The sequence below is a fragment of the Penicillium crustosum genome (assembly GCF_028827405.1).
Source record: "Penicillium crustosum strain IBT 35664 chromosome Unknown utg000003l_segment0_segment0, whole genome shotgun sequence".
NCBI lineage: Eukaryota > Fungi > Ascomycota > Eurotiomycetes > Eurotiales > Aspergillaceae > Penicillium > Penicillium crustosum.
Window position 1 is genome coordinate 1911133 of NW_026623124.1, and position 23151 is coordinate 1934283.

General features: G+C 47.7%; 7 protein-coding genes across 7 annotated transcripts; 4 read left to right on the forward strand and 3 right to left on the reverse strand.

Moving 5' to 3' along the window:
- Window positions 1–253: 253 nt before the first annotated feature.
- N7487_007784 (DNA ligase (ATP) DNL4) lies at window positions 254–3621 on the forward strand (the record flags this gene model as incomplete). The annotated part of the gene is made up of 7 exons (XM_056875514.1): window positions 254–321; window positions 379–2477; window positions 2541–2672; window positions 2724–2856; window positions 2919–3024; window positions 3093–3537; window positions 3605–3621. The coding sequence occupies 7 exons, from the start codon at window positions 254–256 to the stop codon at window positions 3619–3621; spliced, it is 3000 nt and encodes a 999-aa protein (XP_056727702.1).
- A 1209-nt stretch (window positions 3622–4830) lies between these two features.
- On the reverse strand, window positions 4831–9614 carry N7487_007785 (uncharacterized protein; the record flags this gene model as incomplete). The annotated part of the gene is made up of 2 exons (XM_056875515.1): window positions 4831–7142; window positions 7175–9614. The coding sequence occupies 2 exons, from the start codon at window positions 9612–9614 to the stop codon at window positions 4831–4833; spliced, it is 4752 nt and encodes a 1583-aa protein (XP_056727703.1).
- Window positions 9615–10203: 589 nt separating this feature from the next.
- On the reverse strand, window positions 10204–11773 carry N7487_007786 (DUF1593 domain-containing protein; the record flags this gene model as incomplete). The annotated part of the gene is made up of 2 exons (XM_056875516.1): window positions 10204–10895; window positions 11101–11773. The coding sequence occupies 2 exons, from the start codon at window positions 11771–11773 to the stop codon at window positions 10204–10206; spliced, it is 1365 nt and encodes a 454-aa protein (XP_056727704.1).
- A 384-nt stretch (window positions 11774–12157) lies between these two features.
- On the reverse strand, window positions 12158–12697 carry N7487_007787 (Mpv17/PMP22 family protein; the record flags this gene model as incomplete). The annotated part of the gene is made up of 1 exon (XM_056875517.1): window positions 12158–12697. The coding sequence occupies one exon, from the start codon at window positions 12695–12697 to the stop codon at window positions 12158–12160; it is 540 nt and encodes a 179-aa protein (XP_056727705.1).
- Window positions 12698–13057: 360 nt separating this feature from the next.
- N7487_007788 (uncharacterized protein) lies at window positions 13058–14739 on the forward strand (the record flags this gene model as incomplete). Its single annotated transcript, XM_056875518.1, has 3 exons — window positions 13058–13523; window positions 13589–13691; window positions 13746–14739. The coding sequence occupies 3 exons, from the start codon at window positions 13058–13060 to the stop codon at window positions 14737–14739; spliced, it is 1563 nt and encodes a 520-aa protein (XP_056727706.1).
- Window positions 14740–17223: 2484 nt separating this feature from the next.
- Window positions 17224–18669, forward strand: N7487_007789 (uncharacterized protein; the record flags this gene model as incomplete). The annotated part of the gene is made up of 1 exon (XM_056875519.1): window positions 17224–18669. The coding sequence occupies one exon, from the start codon at window positions 17224–17226 to the stop codon at window positions 18667–18669; it is 1446 nt and encodes a 481-aa protein (XP_056727707.1).
- Window positions 18670–20201: 1532 nt separating this feature from the next.
- Window positions 20202–22915, forward strand: N7487_007790 (putative C6 transcription factor (NirA); the record flags this gene model as incomplete). The annotated part of the gene is made up of 5 exons (XM_056875520.1): window positions 20202–20273; window positions 20344–20398; window positions 20453–21407; window positions 21459–21827; window positions 21883–22915. The coding sequence occupies 5 exons, from the start codon at window positions 20202–20204 to the stop codon at window positions 22913–22915; spliced, it is 2484 nt and encodes an 827-aa protein (XP_056727708.1).
- Between the last annotated feature and the right edge of the window lie 236 nt (window positions 22916–23151).

Below are 23151 nucleotides of genomic sequence, written 5' to 3' on the forward strand. Positions count from 1 at the left end.
GGTCTGGTTCAGCAAAAATGGTGACATTCCTGGTAGAGCAGGGTGGAGGTCCTGATCGTCAAGGGTAGGATAAATGTGAATATAAGTTTGGCGCAAGATATGAAGTGATATGTGATATAAATGTAGACTGGTATAGTTGCCTGTATAGTTCGAGAGAAAATGGGTGGGGCCATCCCTTATCTTATCGGCAGTGCAGCCTAGAATCATCTGGGGTAGTTCAACTTCCAACTTTTGGTTCTTCACTTCTCCAAACATGGATTCCGACGAGATTCTAGGGCAGGATCTGCCGAAGCTAGAGAATGAAGAAGATCTGGATGAGAAGTGAGCCCATAACTATCAACAACAAGATTTTGGGTAGACACTGATAGTAGTTGGCAGATACCCCAACAGACCTCATAACAGGGCCCCAACATTGCCATTCCACGATCTCTACCTCAACCTATTCAATCCTCTAAGTGAGCTGAAAAAAAAGCCATCAGGGCCTGCTCCAGCTCGCCGCAAAGTTGGCCCTCACGGAAAAGGTGCTACGAGTCTCAACCCGTTTGAGCGCCGGCGCGATGTGATTGAGCGCTTCATATCACGATGGCGCAAGGATGTCGGCGACGACATTTATCCTGCCCTTCGGCTGATTCTTCCCGACAAAGACCGCGATCGACCTATGTACGGGATCAAGGAGAAGGCCATCGGGAAGATGCTTGTCAAGATCATGAAGATCAACAAAGAATCAGAAGATGGATACAACCTTCTGAATTGGAAGCTTCCAGGCCAGGGTACTACAACCCGTATGGCGGGCGACTTTGCTGGAAGATGCTTTGACGTTCTCTCGAAGCGGCCTATGCGGACCGAGCCGGGTGATATGACCATCGACGAGGTTAATGAGAAGCTGGATAAGCTATCGGCTGCTTCAAAGGAGGATGAACAGCTGCCAATCTTGACAGAGTTCTACCGGCGGATGAACCCCGAAGAGCTTCTGTGGCTCATCCGAATTATACTTCGGCAGATGAAAGTTGGTGCTACCGAACGAACACTCTTTGATGTTTGGCATCCCGATGCCGAGAATCTTTACAGCATCTCTAGCAGTCTGCGGCGTGTTTGCTGGGAGCTGCATGATCCCAATATCCGGCTTGAGGGAGAGGAGCGCGGTATCGCGTTGATGCAATGCTTCCAGCCGCAGCTAGCCCAATTCCAGATGCATTCATTCGAGAAAATAATTGCTCGTATGAAACCAACAGAAGATGACAATGTGTTTTGGATCGAAGAGAAAATGGATGGTGAGCGTATGCAACTCCACATGGCGCCTGACGATTCAACTAAAGGCGGTCGGAAATTTGGTTTCTGGTCGCGCAAAGCGAAAGAATATACCTATCTGTATGGAAATGGAATTTGTGATGAGAACGGTGCTCTGACAAGGCATCTAAAAGATGCTTTTGTGGATGGAGTCCAGAGTATTATTCTCGACGGCGAAATGATCACCTGGGATCCTGAACAGGACGCCATAGTTCCCTTTGGCACGCTCAAAACCGCGGCGCTGGCGGAACAACGGAATCCTTTCTCAAATGGCCCCCGACCCTTGTTTCGCGTGTTTGATATCTTACATTTGAATGGGCGCGATCTAACGAAGTATACCCTTCGTGATCGTCGCAATGCCCTGGAGAAAACTGTCCGACCTGTGCATCGCCGTTTTGAAATTCACTCTTACGAGGAAGCCACTACGACCACAGAAGTTGAAGCAGCTCTGCGCAAGGTCGTCGCTGAAGCATCAGAAGGTCTTGTGTTGAAGAACCCGCGCTCTCCATATCGACTGAACGAACGCCACGATGATTGGATGAAAGTCAAACCAGACTATATGACCGAATTTGGAGAATCACTTGATGTCGTTGTGATTGGGGGGTACTATGGCTCTGGCCATCGAGGAGGTGCGCTTTCCAGTTTCCTCTGTGGCCTGCGTGTCGACGACAGCACACAAGCAGCAGAGAAATGCTGGTCCTTTTGTAAGGTCGGTGGCGGATTTACTGCTGCTGACTACCAGGAGGTCCGTCATCATACAGATGGCAAATGGAAGGCGTGGGATGCAAAAAAGCCACCGACTACCTTTATCGAACTGGCGGGTGGAGACGCCCAGCACGAGCGTCCAGATATGTGGATCAAACCATCCGACTCGATTGTTCTGTGCGTGAAAGCCGCATCTGTTGCGATCAGTGATCAATTCCGCATGGGATTGACGTTGCGCTTTCCTCGTTTCAAGAAATTGCGCAAGGACAAAGACTGGAAAAGTGCGCTTTCAGTTCAGGAGTTCCTTGACCTGAAGTCCAATGCAGAGCAGGAACATCGGGAGAAAGAGTTCTCTGTTGACAACTCTCGTACGAAGCGAGTGAAGAGGACCACTAAGAAGCCGCTCACGGTTGCTGGATATGACGACAATATCGATGTCCAGTATCTTGGACCTTCTGGGCATGTCTTCGATGAGCTTAACTTCTGTATGTGGCTTTATCGTGTCCCCTTCCTGTCATACATAATACTAATATAATGGCCTTCTATAGTCATAATGACCGAGTCGACCATACCAGAAAAGAAAACAAAACCTCAACTGGAACAACTCGTGAAGGCTAATGGTGGCAAGATCTATCAAACCAGGACGGCTGCGGTAGACACGCTCTGTATTGCTGAGCGAAGTGAGCTTCATTTTACAGATATAAAATAAGTCCAGGCTAACGTTTTTACAGGAACGGTCAAAGTAGCTTCGTTACAAAAGAGTGGAGAGCAAAGCATCATTCGACCATCTTGGCTTATCGACTGTGTTAAACAGAATGAAATAGATGCAGGACTGCCTGATCTTCTTCTCCCGTTCGAGCCACGGTAAGTTTTTACAGCTAAAAGGAATGCATATATACAGCGCTAATATTCATCGATCTCTATAGACACATGTTTTTCATGACAGAGGACAAAGAGGAAGAAGTTGCGGCAAACGTCGACAAATTCATGGATAGCTATGCCCGTGATACAACCGTGGACGAGCTCAAGGATGTATGGGACCCCCAGAGAAATAGCGAGAAACAACCATGATTTTGGCTAACGTTTATTGGATCTTGCAGATATTCAACCAAATGGAACAAAACCAGAAACAGTTCGACCATGCCCCGGACTCAGAAACCATTCAGAGGGTCGAGGCTCGCATCCAGGAAAAGGTAAACGCTGGTTACACAGTACCCTGTGGATGGCTCTTCCGAGGCTTGAAGTTCTACTTCTACTCAAACAAAGATCACCCAGATGAACCAACCTCCCGAGAACCGAGAAAGGAGGACCAACGCCTCCAATTCGCTCGCAACACAGCCCGGTTTGCAGGCGCCGAGAGTGCTAGCTCGTTTAAGAGCTCGGGCACCACACATGTGATAGTCGATCCAGATAATCTGTCTTCGGCGGACATATCATCTCTCCGGAAGTCTCTGGCCGAGAGGCCGGGTGTAAAAATGCCGCATCTTGTTAGTGTGAGCTGGGCGGAAGAATGTTGGAAAAATGGCACTTTGCTGGACGAAGAGAGTAAGTTGTAACATGATTTCCGTAATTTTGGCCTTTCGGAGCGTTCTAACATGTACTCTGGTGGCAGGATTTCCAGCTCCGTGATGAACCGCAAGAGCCGAGTTCAATCGTGATGTCTTCAAAGTGAGCGAGTCGAAATCAACCACGGACTACAACAAGTCACGTTTTATGGATCATCCGACTTTGCTTGAGCCAGCCAGCGAAGCTATAACAAATCGGAGAGACACGGGAGTAGCCGAAATGACCTACCCATTGAACCAATAAACCATTGTTTGAGTAGAAACGCCGTGTCAGTTGAACCCTGTGGCTATTACGATGGCCAAAGAGCCCAATATTAAACGACTGAGGCTCATCAGGCCACGCGGGGTGATCTCGTGCCATGGCCACGTGGGATGCATGATGATGTCACAATACAGAATGTCCAAAGTTAATCTGGGGTTGCCTAAATAAGAGTTTACTACTCCGTACTAAGGTATGTACAAAAATATCTAGGCAGTCGGCCACTTATACGGCCTTGTGTCCTTTTAGATGTCTTTTTGAGGTGTATGTGAAGGCGGTATAAAAAGCAGATTTTATGTAAGAGATTTTTCTATATACTATAACCTTTGACAAAGAAAGTATAGCCAAGCCAGTAGGCACTCTCTGATATCATCTCTAACGTTCCTAGATAGCCTTTTTGTCCTATTTATCTTATGGCCAGAACGGGGAACAATAACTACACGAAGCATGGCCTACATGAACAGCGCGACTTTGATCAATGACTAACATAAGTCTCGAAACTCCAGGGCTGACACTCCAGGGCTGACAAGTTGCACTCATTCTTTCTCGAACCTTAATTACATTGGGTTTCCCGTAGTACACAATACATACATGTGTGTATCGTAGGGACTGTATTTTTCTTACGCAGAGTATTCACTTGTTACTTAATACACTATGTAAATGGATATCTAACTAGTATGTCGCAGATGACATCGGTAGCTAGCTCGCTGTTCGGCATCAAAGCATGGCCCACATCTAGCAACCTAGTGTGACCATGCTCTACCTCGTAGCTTGGTATGATCAGTCAAAAAGTAATTATACTAACTGTTGGACTCCTGGCACTCCATTTAATACATATGGGTACATCTGTATGAGTTCAATGCTACTCATGTGATGCGACCAAAAGGGCTGTGATAGTCAAATAGAATTGGACTCTCATGGACGTGAGCGGGAATCTTGCTAGTTGTGGTAGTAAGTACAGATAAATATCAAACATGCATATAGTAGGTGGTCGTAGAAGCTAAGTGGGAAGTTTTAGCAGTTTGACAACAGCTCCGCGTTTATGTGCCGCCATAGCAACGTCTGTCCGTTATTGTCTTCCGCGTGCGGGTCGACCCTACCGGTCTCGAGGAGCCGTTTAGCAACAGCGTCATGTCCATTTCCCACCGCCAACGACAGTGGAGTCCGTCCATCCTTATCTTTCGAGTTTATATTAACGTCGTCCTCGAGGAGCTGTTTAACAACAGCGTCATGTCCGTTCTTCGCCGCCAACGATAGTGGCGTCCGTCGATCATAGCCCTTCGCATCCACGTTGACCTTGCCAGTCTCGAGGAGCTGTTTAACAACAGCGTCATGTCCGTTCTCCGCCGCTAACGCCAGTGGCGTCCGTCGATCATTGCCTTTCGCATCCACGTCGACCTTGCCAGTCTCGAGGAGCTGTTTAACAACAGCATCATGTCCGTTCTTCGCCGCTAACGACAGTGGCGTCTGTTTATCACTATCTTTCGCATCCACGTCGACCTTGCCAGTCTCGAGGAGCTGTTCAACAACAGCATCATGTCCGTTCTTCGCCGCTAACGACAGTGGCGTCTGTCGATCCTCTTGCCCTTTCGCGTCCACGTCGACCTTGCCAGTTTCGAGGAGCTGTTTAAAAATAGCGTCATGTCCATTCTCCGCCGCTAACGATAATGGCGTCTGTCGATTACCTTGCCCTTTCGTGTCCACGTCTACCTTGCCAGTTTCGAGGAGCTGTTTAACAATAGTGTCATATCCGTTCTTCGCCGCCAACAACAGTGGCGTCCGTGAATCATTGCCTTTCGCATCCACGTCGACCTTGCCAGTCTCGAGGAGCTGTTTAACAATAGTGTCATGTCCGTTCTCCGCCGCCCACGATAGTGGCGTCCGTCCATCCTTATCTTTCGGGTTTATATCAACGTTAGCCTCGAGGAGCTGTTTGACAACGGCGCTATGTCCGTTTTCCGCCGCCAACGACAGTGGCGTCCGTCGATCATAGCATTCCACATTTATGTCGACCTTGCCAGTCTCGAGGAGCTGTTTAACAACAGCGTCATGTCCGTTCTTCGCCGCCAACGACAGTGGCGTCTGTCTATCCCTATATTTCACGTCTATATCAGCGTCAGCCCCGAGGAGCTGTTTAACAACAGCGCTATGTCCGTTTCCCACCGCCAAAGACAGTGGCGTCCGTCCATCCTTATCTTTCGGGTTTATATCAACGTCAGCCTCGAGGAGCTGTTTGACAACGGCGCTATGTCCGTTCTTCGCCGCCCACGATAGTGCTGTCCGTCCAGAATCGTCTTTCGGTTCCCCGTTGACGCCAGCCTCAAGGAGCTGTTTGACAACGGCGCTATGTCCGTTCGTTGCCGCCCACGATAGTGCTGTCCGTCCAGAATCGTCTTTCGGTTCCCCGTCGACGCCAGCCTCAAGGAGCTGTTTGACAACGGCGCTATGTCCGTTCTCCGCCGCCCACGATAGTGCCGTCCGTCCAGAATCCCCTTCCGCGTCTATATCGACATCGGTCTCGAGGAGCTGTTTGGCGACGGTGTCGTATCCGTTCTCTGCCGCCCACGATAGCGGCGTCCGTCCCTTAATATCTCTACTGTCCGCAGAAACACGGTTGTCTCTGAGTAATAGCTCAGTTACCATGTAAGACCCTGCTCCTGACGCATATGACAAAGGTGTCCTATGTTGGTTGTCCGCCGAGTTTGGGAAACTTCCCCAATCTACCAATTCTCTCACGACACCGAAATTTCCCTTCTCTGCCGCGTATGACAGTGGCGTTCTGCCTGCTGCGTCTTGAACGTCTGGTTCGCTTCTTAATTCGAACAACACAAGTACCACCTCAGCCCATCCGTACTTCGCCGCTAAGAAAAGTGTCTTTCTTTTCTGTTTGTTCCCCATCTTAGATGCCGGGTGGGTGAGAAGAAGCAGTGCTGAGGTCAAGCAGCCCTTTTCCATCGCAGTGAGAAGGCCAGCATCATTGACTTCATACTGTGCAAATCGACTCGCAACATCAACATAGCGATCGATAACTTTGCACGTAGATACCGATTGGCTAGGCTTTTGCTGCCCGAGCCAGGAGATTCCATCCTTGCCGAATGCGTTTCCAGTCTCATCCACCAAAGCCCATCGGTATAACTCGCCCAGAGCGATTGTTGCTTGCTCGGCAATTCCGTCTTCCGAGGCCGGGTTTGTACAAGTAGATTGGGATTGAGTGCAGGTGCTCCATGCCCATCGTAGCATTTTTTCTGCCTTCTTCCACTCCTTGCGTCGTCGTCGCTGGGCTGCGCTTTTTGTGCTACCGCCAAGGTACTTGCTGTGGGGGGCATCTTAAGATGAGGTAACATCAAAGGTATAACACAAAATAGAGCCTCCTGTCTTGAGCCTAATCCCATCTCCGTGAACAGTCCAACAATATCAGCTACGAGGCTATTCTCGAGTCGAAAAGGTTCGGTTTCTTGAACATCAACCAGTCCAACGCCATCCACAATGTCAAGCATACTCGTGATAAATGACGCAAATACTTCTTGAGCACACATTGACACAAGTGAACCTTTTATTGGAGCGGACCAAAGGCCGGGTGTCTCATAGCCTAGACTCCGCGACAACTGAGCAGCTTTCCAACCAAAAAAGCGCACCCGCGATAGGCTACGCCGCTGCCCAGCTGATGAAATCCTCTTGTTATACTCCACATCTTTCTCGCCTGTCTTTGTCCAAACAGTACTCGCGTCTCCGATGTCAGCGTCTCCAATGTCAGCCGGTGTATTGTAAAGATTGTATTCAGTGATAATATTGATGTCGTCACCAAGCCATATTCCTAGGTCTGGTTCCCTGACCTGGTCAGTTGGGACAATCCGCCGTGCCTGGATATCATCAGTTGTGGATCTCTTGAGACCAGTCACCGTGTCTTCGGTTTCTACTGCTGGATCAGACTTCAGCGACCAAACCCACAGTCCTAGTATCGCTTCTAGTTCCAGCTTGCTTTTGAGCATCCAGGGATTTCTTGGATCGTCTGGGTCTTGAGTGAATTCCAGGTAAACTGTGTGGTTCTTCCAAGAAGTTGTAAGGTCTTCATTTTGTTTGTAGAGAGTGCAATCAATGCCCCAAAACATTGATGTGGCATCCTTCCATTCTTTCTTGATTTCGGCCTTTGAGAAAATCTTTTTCGCGGTGGCCTCAATCAAAGCAGCCAGCTGCTGACTCTCGTTTCGGACCTCGACCATTTCAATCTTGAAATTGCTCGCGGGAGTGGGAGATGAAATAGTAAGCGATGCGAGACGGGTTCGATACGCTAATAATTTGGCAGCAGCCTTCTTAGGCTCGTGGGCAGATGGATTCTCGCGGCTGATTTTGTTCGTCTCAGGCGCACCGCGGAGTCTCCAGAAGTAACGGCATTGAAGATTGCGACCGGAAAATGACGAGACATATGATGATGTGAGTGACTGGATAGGAGGAGATGCCGACCTTGGTGACGGGTGATCCGTGTGATTTTTGACGTCCTTTTCAATATCGTTTCGGCCAATACGCAAGGCGAGCCAGTCTAATTCGTGGCCCAGAACCTGATCAGGAAACTTAGCAAAGCAGTTGTCATCAGGTTCCAATCGCTGCATGCGGAGTCCAGCTCTTGCCATACTCATGACCATAATGACTCCTAGTTGGGCTATTGAGACTGCCGAGTGTATACCCCGAAGGCCGATAAACTGCAAGACAAAGCCAGAAATAGTGGTTCCAATCGCTGCCCAGACTTCAAATTTCGATTCCTTGGACCCGTCTCTCCTTGAGGTCGTATACTTCTTCAATTTGTTCTCATGGTCGGTAAAGGAGAAGGCATCAAAGGTTTGATCTCCAATGATTTGACCCCCAGGCTGTATCCAATACATAGATGGGTTGGCGGTGTGATTCTCTTCCCGATGCCAGACATCTTCCTTGGTGCTCTGGCCCACAAGAAATGCGCAATTAAACATCCCACCACAGACAAGAACAGTCCCAGTAATCACAAGTGGGCATGCATAGGACTCTGGGGGACTACCATCCTTATCCCATTTCAGGTAGTATGTCGCAATGCCCGCGAAAATCAAAACACCGACCTGCAGAAGAAAGCCAACTACAGCAATTGCGAGGGAAACAGCGGTCGATTGTTTCTTGATTCCGATGTTCAGAGAGAGATTTGGAGCAAACGGCGTATAGGCAGTATCCGGTTCACGGAGAGGATCCAATCCGCGGGCTGACTCGGCGTCGTTTGTCTTAATCTTTGGCTTAATCTTTGGCTTTTCCTCTTTCCACAAGTCCTTACCTTTTCCAAGAATGTAATCTTGGAATGTGTATATTCCCGCTGTGGCATCATTTGGATCACTGAAATCGTGATCAGGATCGTGAACAACCTCTAGAATCTTTGGGCGGCCAAAGACGCGGGCAATGCCACCACTGTTGTAGAGCTCGCACACGTCCCGACTCGTAGAGGAACATAGCTCAGCCTCTGCGTTTCCCGCCCCTTCTTGAGCTCTGCCGATGAAGGCACGTAGCGATGGAGTCCCACACACACGAATTGCAGAAACTACCGCAGTGAGAATACCCATTGGCGCCATTGCAAAAATGAAATAATCAATCACAGTAATGCTCTCGCTGAGGTATTGCTTCGTTATCTGTTCACCAAAGAGGGACAGAAACGGCGCGAGATCGGTTGCGAGATTGTTCGAAAAGTCATCCCAGCCATCTGCGCGAACAAGTGGAAGAGCGACAAGGATTGCGAGAAGAATATATACGGGCCTTTCAGTGGATGTGCACAAAGAAGATGCCGACATCTCTGTAAGTGCACGACAAGGTCTTATTCAGATCGACACCGCTAGGCTATAAAATATTAACGGTTCATCTACCCATGTCTTAATAAGACATGGGGCTAAAAACTGTCGGCTGGGTGCTGCCAAGAATATCTAGTGCGCCTTGAATTTTCCAAAGCGCGCTTAACGATGCATTTTTATTCGCCGCGCTCGTCTCAATGCCATATATACGGAGTACGCGATACGCACCTGGGCACAGCCTAGTATGATACGGATTGTTCTAGCCAATACACGTTGGCTTAAACAGAAGAAGCTGGGGCTGGTAGCCTAGTAGGCTGACAGGCTGAATGTGATGATGAGCAGGGCCACGAGTATATAAGCAAGCAAGCTATGCCCAGGTGTATCGCCCAAGTGTAAGTCACTATTCGTGCTATCTGGTATAGTTAATTCATAGTACATACATAGATAGGCACCAGATTATCGCTTGGCTACGGCCGACTATGCTTGTCCCATATAACGAAAATAACTTATCCCTTCCTACCTTAACTAAATTGATACAGTCGCGAAAAAAAAATAGATTATACTAATTATACCTAGTATCCATTTTTGCTATTCAAAGTTCATCATGACCCTCTTGTTCTCTCCCTTCGGTTTTCTCGCTCGAAGTGTTACCCTTTATCGTGAGAATCACTCGGCGATAAGCGATTTGCCCTCCATTCGAGACCTCCAGAATGATATGTAAGTGCTTGTCTGCTTCGGCATGAACACCCCTGCCAGCCCTCATCAGAGTCTCAGCCGATGGAATTTCGATCGTTACCGTGGCTGTATTGCTCTGCTGCAGATTTAGAGAGGTAACATCTCGCTTTGGTGTGTTAAGGTTCGAACTGGGCTCCAGATATTGCCACCACTTAAACGAAAGTGCACCATGATCATCTGGATTACATGACTTGGATGCATCAAGGACCACATTTTGCTCAGGAAGCACAACATATTGGAGCACCTCACGACCAGCACTGCCGTTCACAATTGCAACAGGTGCATGGCTGGCTTGTTCAAAGTGTGATCTGATAGTCCACTGCATCCGCGATTTGAAATCATTTTGGAAGGCCTCTCTCCAGCGCCAGACTGTCACTTGAGAGCCCATCATCGTTTTACCGTTGTCATCAACAAGGGTGTCAATGCTGTCAGCAAAGTGACCTTCGCCCCATGCAACAGGGCCGTACCGGCCTCCCCATGAACCCCATTCGGGTTGTTCGGGATCTGATAGCCCGTTGGGGATAAGATATAACAGAGAAGGACTGTCGCCTGTGGTTCAAGGTTAACATTGGACCTAGGTTAAATTCAACACCCGCGGGAGGGATATATAAATATATACCTTCCATAATAAATTCACTGTTTGGATACTTCGAACCTAATGGTCCAATTTGGATATTATTTCTAATCCAAGATGGAGAAATGACTTCTTTGTTTGCATTGTTAGGGAAGTGATAATAGTCATCACCAGACATACCTCCCCAAGCAGCATTGCCATACCGATTGAAAGCATGCACGCTGGAGATATAGAATAGATTAGGCCAATTTCGTCGAATCCACGGACCAGCATTATCTTGATCGGAGATGGAATACACCCGCAATTTGGAGACGAACAAGTCAATATCTGCCGGTCTCGTTGCATTCACATGCCATAGTGCCTGGGCGAGAGTGTTTGCTCCACCCCACAGAGGAACCCATAAAGGCTCATCAGACGCATCGACTGCATTGACAAGCATCTCCGAGCCCTCACTGTCACGGCCATTTCCTACCCCTTCCATGCCGTAGATTGTCGATCCCGAGGCAATGAGCGAGAAAAGGTGCTCTGGCTCCGGCCATCCCGAAGCGTGAGTCTTCAAATTGTCAAGCACCTCCTTGTACCCTTGCACAATACCTCGCATCTGGTCAGGGCGGGTGGTATCATTGAGCCAAAAGCTTGTTGTAGCAACGAGGCCTTCAATCTGTAATTCGTTTGAATAAAGGAGGAGTCGCACGAGCGATTGTGCATCATCTGGCTCGTTGGCGATGTCACTCAAAAGGAATAGACGTGGCTTTGAGCTTGGTTTCTGGTGACATTGCGGGGTTGATTGGGCGCAGAGTGTGAGAGTTGCCAAAAGTGTCCCCAAACACAGCCAAACGGCAACGCGGAGCATTTTTGCTGGCTATCAGGACACCAATTTATGAATGAAGAGAGGAATGAGAATATGTTCAATTTACAGTTCCTAAATACTTGGTTTGAGGCCATTCTCAACCTCTATTTAGTCGGTGGTTAAAGATGCCGTTTTAGGATTGAGTCTGGAAGCACGAAACGGCTAATTGCATTCTCTCGTCGGCCGGAATGCCGAGGGGGGTGAACGGGGTGAACGTGGGGGGGTGGGGAGGCTAGCGTGGGGAAGTATACAAACGCAATTTCGCTGCGTAGGTGGCTCATTTTACAATTGAACAATATTTACATGGCAAAAGGGGTACGAAAACCAATGTATGAAGAGGATAAACTAGCGAAATGTGAACAAATTTCCTGAATTGCTCTAATTCTATCACGTACTAGACAATACACTGAGAATAATATTCCAACCAAAGCCAACCAGTGAGGTAACCACAACTCGTGAATGCCACGGCACCCAGAGGAAATTGACAAGAGACACAGCCGGCCAAATCTTCCACGCCGCCAACAAAATCCGAAATATCCGAGCCTGTACCTCTTGCAGAATCAAAGTGCTACTTTGAAGTTTTGCCCCCGTAGTACATATGATGAAGACAACATTCGCCACAAACAATCCGATGGTTTGATCCAGTAGGAGCTTGAGGAGGACGTTGGGCCAATTTATTCGGGGATTCCTCTCATTTCGTTGCTGAGACTGAACTGCGAGTTGAGTGGGAAATGTCTCGTCCAGAGCCCGCTGCCACAATGAGATGAGAGGGGCAGAAACGATTCCAAACACCGCAAATTCAAGGACTCGATTCCAGTCGAGTGGAATGGGTGTTGGTGATTTCAACTGTTGTAGTATTTGAGCAGTGATGTTGGCGAATGCTTTGAGGGTAGCAGATTGAACGATGATGGTGACGAGGGATGGCATGGTTTTGCATGAGGTGATCAAGATAATTTGATACCATTCCCAAAATGTGGTGCGTTACTTAAATCACATATTGTAAAAAGGACAAAGATCTATCATCGCCTTGTATATCCTCTTTAGTTCCCAACTAGATCAGGACAGGAAGGTGTGGTTCCCATTGCTTCATTGGGAATGCCCGCGGTTATAGTTTCCACCTATTTCCCCGCGAATTCTCCGGAGTTTACTAGATCAAGGTTTCAAAGCTAGATCTACCTAGGTAAATCCCCAGAATCCAAAGAAAGTGTGGGGTTGAAATGTATATAAAAGCATCTTGTTATCAATCATCCCTCGGCTCACCAGTCGCAATCTCTCCATCCACCCAATATGTTAGCTGCCTTGAGAAATATCCCCATATACGAAGACTTGAATTGGGGTCTAGCATTCGTTGGATTCACTTCCTCCCTCGGTGCTCTTGGGTTTGGCTATGACAATGGATGGTGGGGTAGTGCTCTAGGACTCTCCGAGTTCAAGCGCAAATATGGCTCATACAATCCGACATTGGATGAATGGAGCATCCCATCGGAAAAGCTGTCTGTTGGAACTGGCACTGGCTCAGCTGGTATCATTCTTGGCTGCATAATTTCTCCAATTATTACCTCGAAATATGGTCGCAAGGCTGGGTTCCTGGTCCTGTCACTACTCATCACGCTTGGTGTTGTGCTGGAAGCCAGCGCTGTGACTTCCTTTTGGCAGATTGTTGTTGGTAGAATCATTGTTTATTCTGGCATTGGACTCGCTTCAAATGTTGTTCCAATGTATCTATCTGAGTGCTCGCCACCACGTGTTCGAGGTTTGTCATGCCTTGCCGCTATTGACCTTTGTTGTGGCCATATCTAACTTGTTATTTTTTCCTAGGAGCATTCCTTGCGATCTACTCATTCTTCACTTCACTCGGGGTGTTCATTGCCACGTTGGTGGTGTACCTGTCGCGGAATCGCACTGATCAATGGCAATATCTGTAAGGACCCTTATTTCCCACCCTTTTTCTACATATAGCTAAAATAGTAAATAGTATCGTCATCTGTTGTCAACTATTTGTCCCACTCGGATACTTCATAGCGTTACCATTCCTCCCCGAATCACCGCGATACCTCATTTACAAGCAAAGATATCAAGAAGCAGAAGAGGTGATGAGAAAACTCTACAAAAAGGACAACATCGCACAAGAAGTCGAAATACTCAAACTCCAAATCGAAGAACAAAGAGAACTCCACAAAGCTACTTCCCTGTTGGACTGTTTCCAAGGGACTAACCTTCCCCGAACAATCGCATGCATGGGCGTTCAGATCCTACAACAAGCCCAAGGTGTCTCATTTATCCAAAACTTCATCGTTACTTTCATGCAACAACTCGGTTTCCCGGATCCCCTCCGAACAAACGTCCTAGTCACCGGATGCTCATTCGCCAGCCACATCATCACATTCATCACCTTCGACCAACTAGGTCGTCGCTGGTCACTGATTCTCGGCTCGATCGGGCTAGCAGCGACAATGATATCAACAGGTGGTGCCATCGAATCAAGCAATATTGTAGCCAATCTATCCCTACAAGCCAAGAATGCTTGTGCAGCCCTTCTGATTCTTTGGTACTGTATTTATGGCTTTACTTGGGGACCGGGATGCTGGATCGTCACCGGTGAAGTAGGAACGGGCCAGTTGCGTGAGCGCACCATCTTTCTCGCTTCTATGGGTAGCTTTTTGACGTCCGTTCCGATCAACTTTGTCAACCCCTATGTGCAGGCTAGTATCGGCGGCCGTGTGACGTTTATCTATGGGGCGTTCTCAGTTGCGGCGCTGGTTTTCGTGTGGTTTTTTGTGCCTGAGACAAAGGGAAGGTCGCTGGAAAATATCGATGAGATGTTCCAGGCACAGGTTCCGGTGTGGAGGTTTAATAGATATATTTGTACTGGGTTGGGTGCACAAATGGGGGGCAAGAAGTATCCGGTCGGTCATGCTGATACTAACGATGAGAAACGGGACGGTCCTACTACGGAGGAGGTGGAATAGTTCGAGTTATTCTGATTTGTTCACATGTTTTGTCTCTAGTAGGTATAAGAATAGTCGGCTGCTTATGCGGCCTTGTCGTGCCTTTCGAGTGGTCTTTGAGGGTGGTTTTTTACATGGTTTTTTTAGACATTCTTTGAGTACTCTTTTTAGATGCTCTTTTCAGGTGTACACGAAGACGGTAAAAAAGCATATTCTGTGTAAGAGACTTTTCTATGTTGTATGTATCACCTTTGATTATGAACGGATAAAAGATCATGGTGGGGTTGGGGGAGTTGGGGGATTTGGGGGGCTGGTGAATTCCCTCAGTGTAACTATCATACAAATAAGCCAACATAACAATGCCTGTAATCAACCTATTGATGATGGCCATGATCCACAACGTGGACCGTACGTTGTAGACCACAGTCTTCCCATTATCTTCGGATACGTTACGGTGAGTGCCATAGCCGACTAACAACCGGGACGATGTTTCTGAAAACAAAAATTGCAATTTATAAAGCAATGGCCTTGGCCAGGATGGAGATTGACTGCTGGACTGTCGTTCACGGTTATGAAAAAAAAAGCCGGTCCACGGGTATATACTCCGTAGGCATATATTATTTAGAACGAACGGTCACGATAACGAAGCCAGTCCTTTTTAATGTTGTAATAGAATAATAGGGTGCACAATTTTACTCCAAATTAAGAGGTGCATTATCCGGTATATTATTCCATACTCCGTGCCTTGTATAGCCGCAAGAAAAACAGGACCGAATAGATAAGGCCAAATCACAATTAAACCATCCATGTAATAATGTATGACTGCCTAACCTCACAATAAGACCGAAAAAAAGACACAGTATACATCTATACCTCGTATAAGGGTTCACCGCAATTACCCTCGCTAAAGGCGCTCCACCAGCCACGTCTTAACTTTGCTTTTTGGGATTGTGGACATTTTTGATGTGTGTAATTCAGATCTATTGAAATTTCCTCGGGTCAAATAAGGATATTTAGGTAACACTGTAGGTGGGTCTCAAGGTGTTTTGATTTTCAATGCCTATCTCGATGTTTACATGTATAACACGGTTGACATGGAATACTATTTAAATAGGCAATTGTTTACGGAGTGCTTCGGAAGCAATGATCCAAACCGGGAAGTGCGATGAGTCGAAATATCATTATTAAGCCACGATTACTCCGTACAAGCCACCAATATAAGGGAGAAAACAGTAAAAAAGAAAATAAAGAAAATAAGCCGGAAAATAGGGGGTTCACCGCAATTATTAATGCAATTCTTTTCGCTAAAGGCGGTCCACTAGCCACGTAGGGTCTCGTCGACTTGACGTTTTGGGACACTGCAGCCACCCGCTCCTTTTTAATATTTTTTTAAGATTTTTTCCCCTTAAAATCTGAAGGAGCCGGAGGGAGGCTCGGAGCTCCTGTCGATCTATCAAAGTGACTCAAATATATGATTATGTTTATCATTTCTTTTCCCGTAAAACATAAGCAAATAACCAAGATCAGTCCAAATGATCCAAATGTGAAAATCGATCTTCCCCTTTTTTTTGCAGTTTTGATTCTGGGGAGAACGGTGTGCATCTGCCCGCACCGCACTAAAAGCAACCTTAAACGGCCCACACATCTTATTCAACACTGATCAAAAAGGTTGAGATGGCTGTGATTCGTTTTCATATACATCTATCTATAATACTACATGACTATATATGCAGAGGGGATACATATGTATGTCTTACTACATTGAGCTAATCATACGTTGTAGAGTATATATATTGTATGTGATTATATACGTATCTATCATAAAAAAAAATAATCAAATCACTTAAATAACTAAAAATATCAAAAAATATTTCCTTCCCTTCCGGACTCCACCGGCGGAATGTTCCATGAGTAATGGTAATTGTATTGAAAAATTACAGAAATATCGTTTCAATCGCCGGACACAACCCGGATCCCGGCATTGTCCCCCGCACAACCAATCACTCACACCGTAAAATAAATTACTGTCCTACGCCTCCCGTGATCTTTACATGCGTTTACCTGCCCAATACGGCTTATCTATCTGAGATCACCACTTTCTCCCCCATTATCTCTCTCTCTCTCTCGATCTTAATTGACTTCTACATCTCTTTCTCTATTCCTCACTATTATCCTCTTTCCTGATCATATAATATCCGTTTACTTCCTATCCATCTTCCTCTCAAATTTCCTACCTTATCGCCCTTCTCTATCACCTTATCCGCTCGCGTGTGTGCCTGCATACCCTTGTCTCACGGCCCTATCCGCTTCCCTTACATCTCTTTGGGCCAACACATACACACTCGGATTGGTTGCCGGTCCTCTCTCATCTGACTCCCTGGGAGCTTCTCCCTCCCCACGATTTTCTCCTTCATCCATGTATCTCGCCCAGACACTCGACCAGAGCGCTTCATCCGGTCAAAGCCTCGATAGTAACTGTGCTCGTGTGGTGAAACAACCGTCAAAATGATGGTCCCAAGAGCATTCCTATTCAGCTCGGCGCCGCCGAAACCATTTCAGTCTAATGGGATGGAGCCATTCACCCCAGCGGATCGTTCTGGCCTTCGTCTCCCCACTTCTACCGAGACCCGCGGATCGATGAACACTATCCCAGTGGTAATTCCTCCAAAGCGTGGCTCGCGGACTCTGTCAGCACGTCGAGAAACTCGTCCACGTACCTTATCGAAAACCTCGGAATCCTCTCGCCGGTCTTCCAGCTCGTCCACCGACCGCCCGGTGCCTACGTCATTCACCTCGATGTTAGATGCAACAGCCATTCCTGTTCCGCGACGAAACTGGAGCACCCGCAAACCTCGGAAACTACCTCGCGGAAATCATGAAGAAGACTTCAGGCGCATGTTACAAGAAGATATCAAGTCGAAAGAAGATGGTTTTCTAGATGGGACCGCCTACTCGCCTCTCGACATCCTTCTCAGCCCACCCGATAACGATAACGAGAAACACCTGCCTTGCAACGATTCCGAGCACGAATCACCACTTTCAGTGAGGTCAACATCAAGTGATTCGATGCCCTCATTAGAACATAGCCTCGCATCGCCCTCCAGTCTTCTCTCGCCGCCAAGTCCTTCTAGCCATCGAAGTCCAGTGGAGAGACGACAGCCTCGGTATTCGAATTGCGAGGAGTGTGCCTTGGACCACCCTCTCCTCGTAACCGAACTCGACGAATGTGAATTTATCGAAATCAAGAACGGCAATGAGCCCACCACACCCGACACAGTACCCGCAAAGCGAGCTGCATCATTCGGGCGCCTTGGATCTACTTTCAAGTCGAACCTCACAGCATCTTTACGGGCCATCAAATCCGCTGCCCAGTCAGTCTCGACATTTGCCACCCCTTCCGTTCAACCAGAGGATTTCCTCACCCGGTCTCTCTTCACCATCACACCAGAGATGACCGATGATCGCCGTCCTTTGCCAATGCAAGAAACGCCTTCTCCAGCACTACGACGCTACCTGAATCCCTCTCCAATGAACCCAACCCCAATGTCACCGGCAGAGATGTATGTCTATCATGATCATCCCCATGACAAGCCACAAACCTCCACTACGTGCCCTGTTTCGATCCAAATGCAGACATATCGCCGAGCCGGCGGCCGTGGGAACCGGCGAGACCATTTCCACATCGCGAGCAAGGATCAGAAATACATCACTTTCGACCCGGAAGTCCCATCCATGTCACGCCAGCGCGAGATTCGTGAGAACAGCGATTTCTTGCGCGTGGTCGTTCTTGAAATGAACATGCGACGTAGTGGCAAACTCCGTGACGACATCCCCGCACGTGCGCGCATATGGCTGCCCGCGCGCAAGACAAATTACCACTTATCGGGACAATACGACGACGGAGATGACAATGCCATTCCGTCCCGGTGGGTGGGCATCTCAGCCCAGTGAAATAAAGATTTTGATGGATGTCTTGTCTTAGCGCAGAGCGCAAGATATGGCATGATACATCTTTTCTGGTCACTTCACTTCAGTACATACAACTTTGCTTTTTGCTTTTATCTTTGGTTATCCTCTGCAAGCGCGGCGTTGGATTAGGACGGTTTCCTGCTCGGTGCAGGTATTTTCTCTCTTGTTACATACCCCCATTTCTACCTTGACAGCGCTATGCTTTTTCTATGGCTGCTTTCTTTTTCTTTTTCGGATCGATTTCGATCACTACCTAAGATATCTATTCAACTCAAATCAAATCTTGAACACATTAAGCTTCTTTTGTCTCGTAACTGTAACAAGCACAGCGTAATATATGGGAAAGTCTATCCTAAAGGACTGGCGTCATCATGTACTCTCCTCGATTGTTTTTCGAACCCTAATGCCATAAGATACTATGCCATATTAGGACTACTAGCAGATTCGGAGTATTGATCTTCCTATAATATCGGTAAATTAGTAATGTTTTTTTTTTTTTTTTCGCGACCGTATGGTAGGAAGGGATAAGTTATCTTCGTTATATCGGATAAGAATAGTTGGCCGCTTGTGCAGCCTTGTTATCTTTTTAGATGGTCTTTTTAGATGTATAGAAAGGCGGTAAAAAGGGTATAACCTTTGAATATCCATTGTCATGCACGTGACTGAACCCGTGCTGACATCTACTCTGAGAACTTAAGTCCGCCCTCCTTAAAGCGGCAGCTCTAATAAGAAACCCCCCACTGGAGGGGACGGTACGATAGACAAACATCCATGTAACCCCCATCCCTCTATGTAACCCACTGAAGGCTTGAATCCTTCAAGTGGGATCCGTAACATGTATCGGAGATAATATCCTAAGAATCACTTGGCATACATCTAAATAGATTTCCATTTTCTATAACAATTACAGCAATATAATCATATGGAATGAAGAATCATATGTTTTGTCCACCGGGTAGTTCCCCACATGAAGACATTAGTCAGCCGCTTATCGAAAATGGACATCCAACACCTGCACAGCCATCCAGAGGCCGGCGATAACCACATCTTGCGTCGTCCTGTTTGCATCCAATCATTTCGAGGGCGTCACCAATCTCCAATCTCACCAAGTTTTGCACTGAGCTCGTCCCCATCTCCACTGCGGGTCATTGCAATCGTGGGGTATTCCATTCCTTCTACAATTGCCATCCGGCCTGTGTAGATCTTCAAGCGTAGCTGGTGCGTTGACATTTCCTCATTGTAAGGCGCAATCTCCGATCTTAGCGCCTGGCTAGATGGGCCGGATCGCCATGGATGGTCCGGGAGACTAACATGCCGACATAGCCACCGTGTGCACCCTCGATCTAGCAAGCCATCATGTTTTATTAACGAGCTCTGTACTCTAAAAGATGGACATCCCATGTCGAGGTTTGGACCAGTCACCGGCAAACACGACCACTAGGCATGCGAAGAGACCCCGCGGAGAAACCGTCATACTCACTTCTTGAATCGCACCTATCAAAATATTTGAAATTATGAGCGCCCAACCGTCCAAAAGGCGATGCGTCAGCACAGCCTGTGTCGCCTGCCGCAAAAGGAAGTCAAAGGTTGGACTTTCATATTCAGGTACCTAGGTATCTATTGAGATGTCAGATTACTAATAATATCTGCGTGTAGTGTGACGGGAACCTGCCCAGCTGTGCAGCTTGCTCCTCGGTATACCATACACCATGTATGTACATCTTTTTTACAAAAGAGCAATACTATCATTGCTAACCCTTCGTAGGTGTATATGATCCAAACTCGGATCACCGTCGCAAAGGTGTTTACAAGAAAGACACCGATACATTACGGACCCGAAACACCACCTTACAGACATTGATCCAGGCAATATTAAACTACGAAGAAGCAGACGCTTTCGAATTAGTACGTCAGATTCGCTCTTGCGACGATCTTGAAGATGTAGCCACCTCGGTGATCGCCCAGGAGAAGGGGCTTATGTCTACGAACAAAGCAGCAGAGCCAGCCAGCAACGAGAACACAGCTGAGATAGATCAATTCGAGTCAGAGCTGGCTGGCAAAATGAGTGAGCTCATGCTTGATGGTTCTCGGAAATTTATTGGAGGTACCTCGAACCTCATCTTCTTGCCGCCAGGATCCGAGCTGCACGAGTCTGCTTCGATTCAAAACAACCTCGATACCGAAAACCAAACACACGCTGTGAGCCGGTGGACCGAAGTCACAGACGACGACTCCCTAATCAGCCATCTGATGACCATGTACTTTACATGGCACTATCCCTTCTTCACTACATTGTCCAAGAATATGTTCTATCGGGATTACATCCGCGGTGTTTCCAGTTCATATTGCTCTGCATTACTCGTCAATGCTATCCTAGCTCTGGGCTGCCATTTCAGCTCATGGCAAGGTGCCTTTGATGATCCCCAGAATCTTGCAACAGCCGGAAATCATTTCTTCAGAGAGGCGAAGCGACTCGTTTTGCAAAATGACGAACATGAGAACGCAAAGCTATGCACCGTCCAGGCATTCGCACTTATGTCTGTCCGAGAGGCGGGATGTGGCCGTGAAGGGAAAGGCTGGGTCTATAGTGGTCTCAGTTTCCGCATGGCTTTTGATCTAGGGTTAAATCTCGATTCGGCAAATCTTGGGGCGCACAGTCTCAGCGACGAAGAGATTGATGCTCGGCGGATCACCTTTTGGGGCTGCTATCTCATTGACAAGTCAGTCTCCATTGCCTTTATTATCTCTAACGCACCTCTAATACTCTACAGATGCTGGTCAAATTACCTCGGTCGTCAACCCCAGCTGACCTCAACCAACGCCAACGTGCCCAAGTTTGATGTGTTGCCACAAGAAGAAATAGAGCTATGGTCGCCCTACACAGATTCTGGAGTTGGTCATGAGCACACGCAAGCTTCACGAACCAGGGCTGTCGCGCTCCAAATATCCAAACTGTGTGAGATCAGCAGCGATGTGCTTGTGTTCTTCTACCACCCAACCGAACTTGAAAATTCCCAGCCTAAACAGTCGGAACTGAAGAAACTGAGCGATGTTCACACCCGACTTGAGGCGTGGAAAAACAAATTGCCCAGGGAACTGATGGCAAAAGAAGGACAGCTACCACAAGTACTTGTCATGCAGTAAGTTGACACAAAACTATGCACATGGTGTCACTTTAGCTAACTGTTATCTCAGCATGCTGTATCAGCTCCAGATAATCCATCTGTACCGACCATTCCTGAAGTACACCAAGGCCAATACTCCACTTCCTTCCCATGTCTCACCTCGCAAGATATGCACTCAGGCTGCCGCAACTGTTTCCAAGCTGCTGCGTATATACAAACGAGGATATGGACTGAAACAGATCTGCAACATCGCCGTCTATATTGCCCACACTGCATGCACCGTCCATCTTCTCAACCTCCCCGACAAAAATGCCCAGAGAGACGTGATACACGGCCTCAAGAATCTCGAAGAAATGGCAGAGGGCTGGCTCTGTGCTCGACGTACCCTCCGTATCCTCGACATATCTGCAAATAAGTGGCAAGTAGAGTTACCGCCCGAAGCAATCTCCATCTTTGAACGAACACATAACAAATGGGGATCCTGGGGCTCTTGGGACCAAGCGACTTCCCCCTCAACATCCGACAGCTCTCCCATCGCAACCATGTTACAACCCGCTACAAGCTCAAGCCAATTCTCACCATCCGTGCTCCCATTCCCACATTCTCACACCGAACCCATCGCCATGGTTGATCCACCGATGGGTCCTCAATATGGACCCCTCGCCGCTGCCCCAATACCGTTCCCCTCAATGCAAGGAATGCATCCACACCAAACCCAGCGGCCCGAGTTTGCCCCTCCCGAACCAACATATCTCCGGCCCCAGATGGCCTACCAATTCACCCCCCTCCAAAGATCCGTTCCAGCTCCCTCTTCTCCCCATTCGAATAAGTGGTACGATGGCTCTGGGGCGCATATTTCACCCCAAAACGCAACGCCGACATCGGTTGCATCGCCCGTGTCTGGGTATGATGGAACCGAAAACCTGGTCGAAGAGAGCCAGGACTGGTGGTCGAGAAATGCTAACGCGTATGGCATTGGCATGGATGGTTGGAGTGGTAGTGGTACTTGGAATACTCCTCCCCCAAACCAGCCTTCTCTGATTCAATATCAGGATGGTAACCTCATGTCTGTTGCTCAGCATTCTAGTCCTGGCGATGAGTAGCCCCAAGCCCCCGGGAGAATATCGACAGTTGGGTCACCCAATGACAAGACTGGGTATGGGGATAGGATAGGTGGAAATAACGCATGGACGTCGTGAATTTTGATTTATGGGAACATATCTCATTCGATTTTTGATACCACTTTAGGGGGTTTTTGTCTTGTGCGGGCGTTTATGGTTATGCCATCTACAATTTGTTTGAAATCTTATGATAAATTTACAGACAAGGACATTTAGAG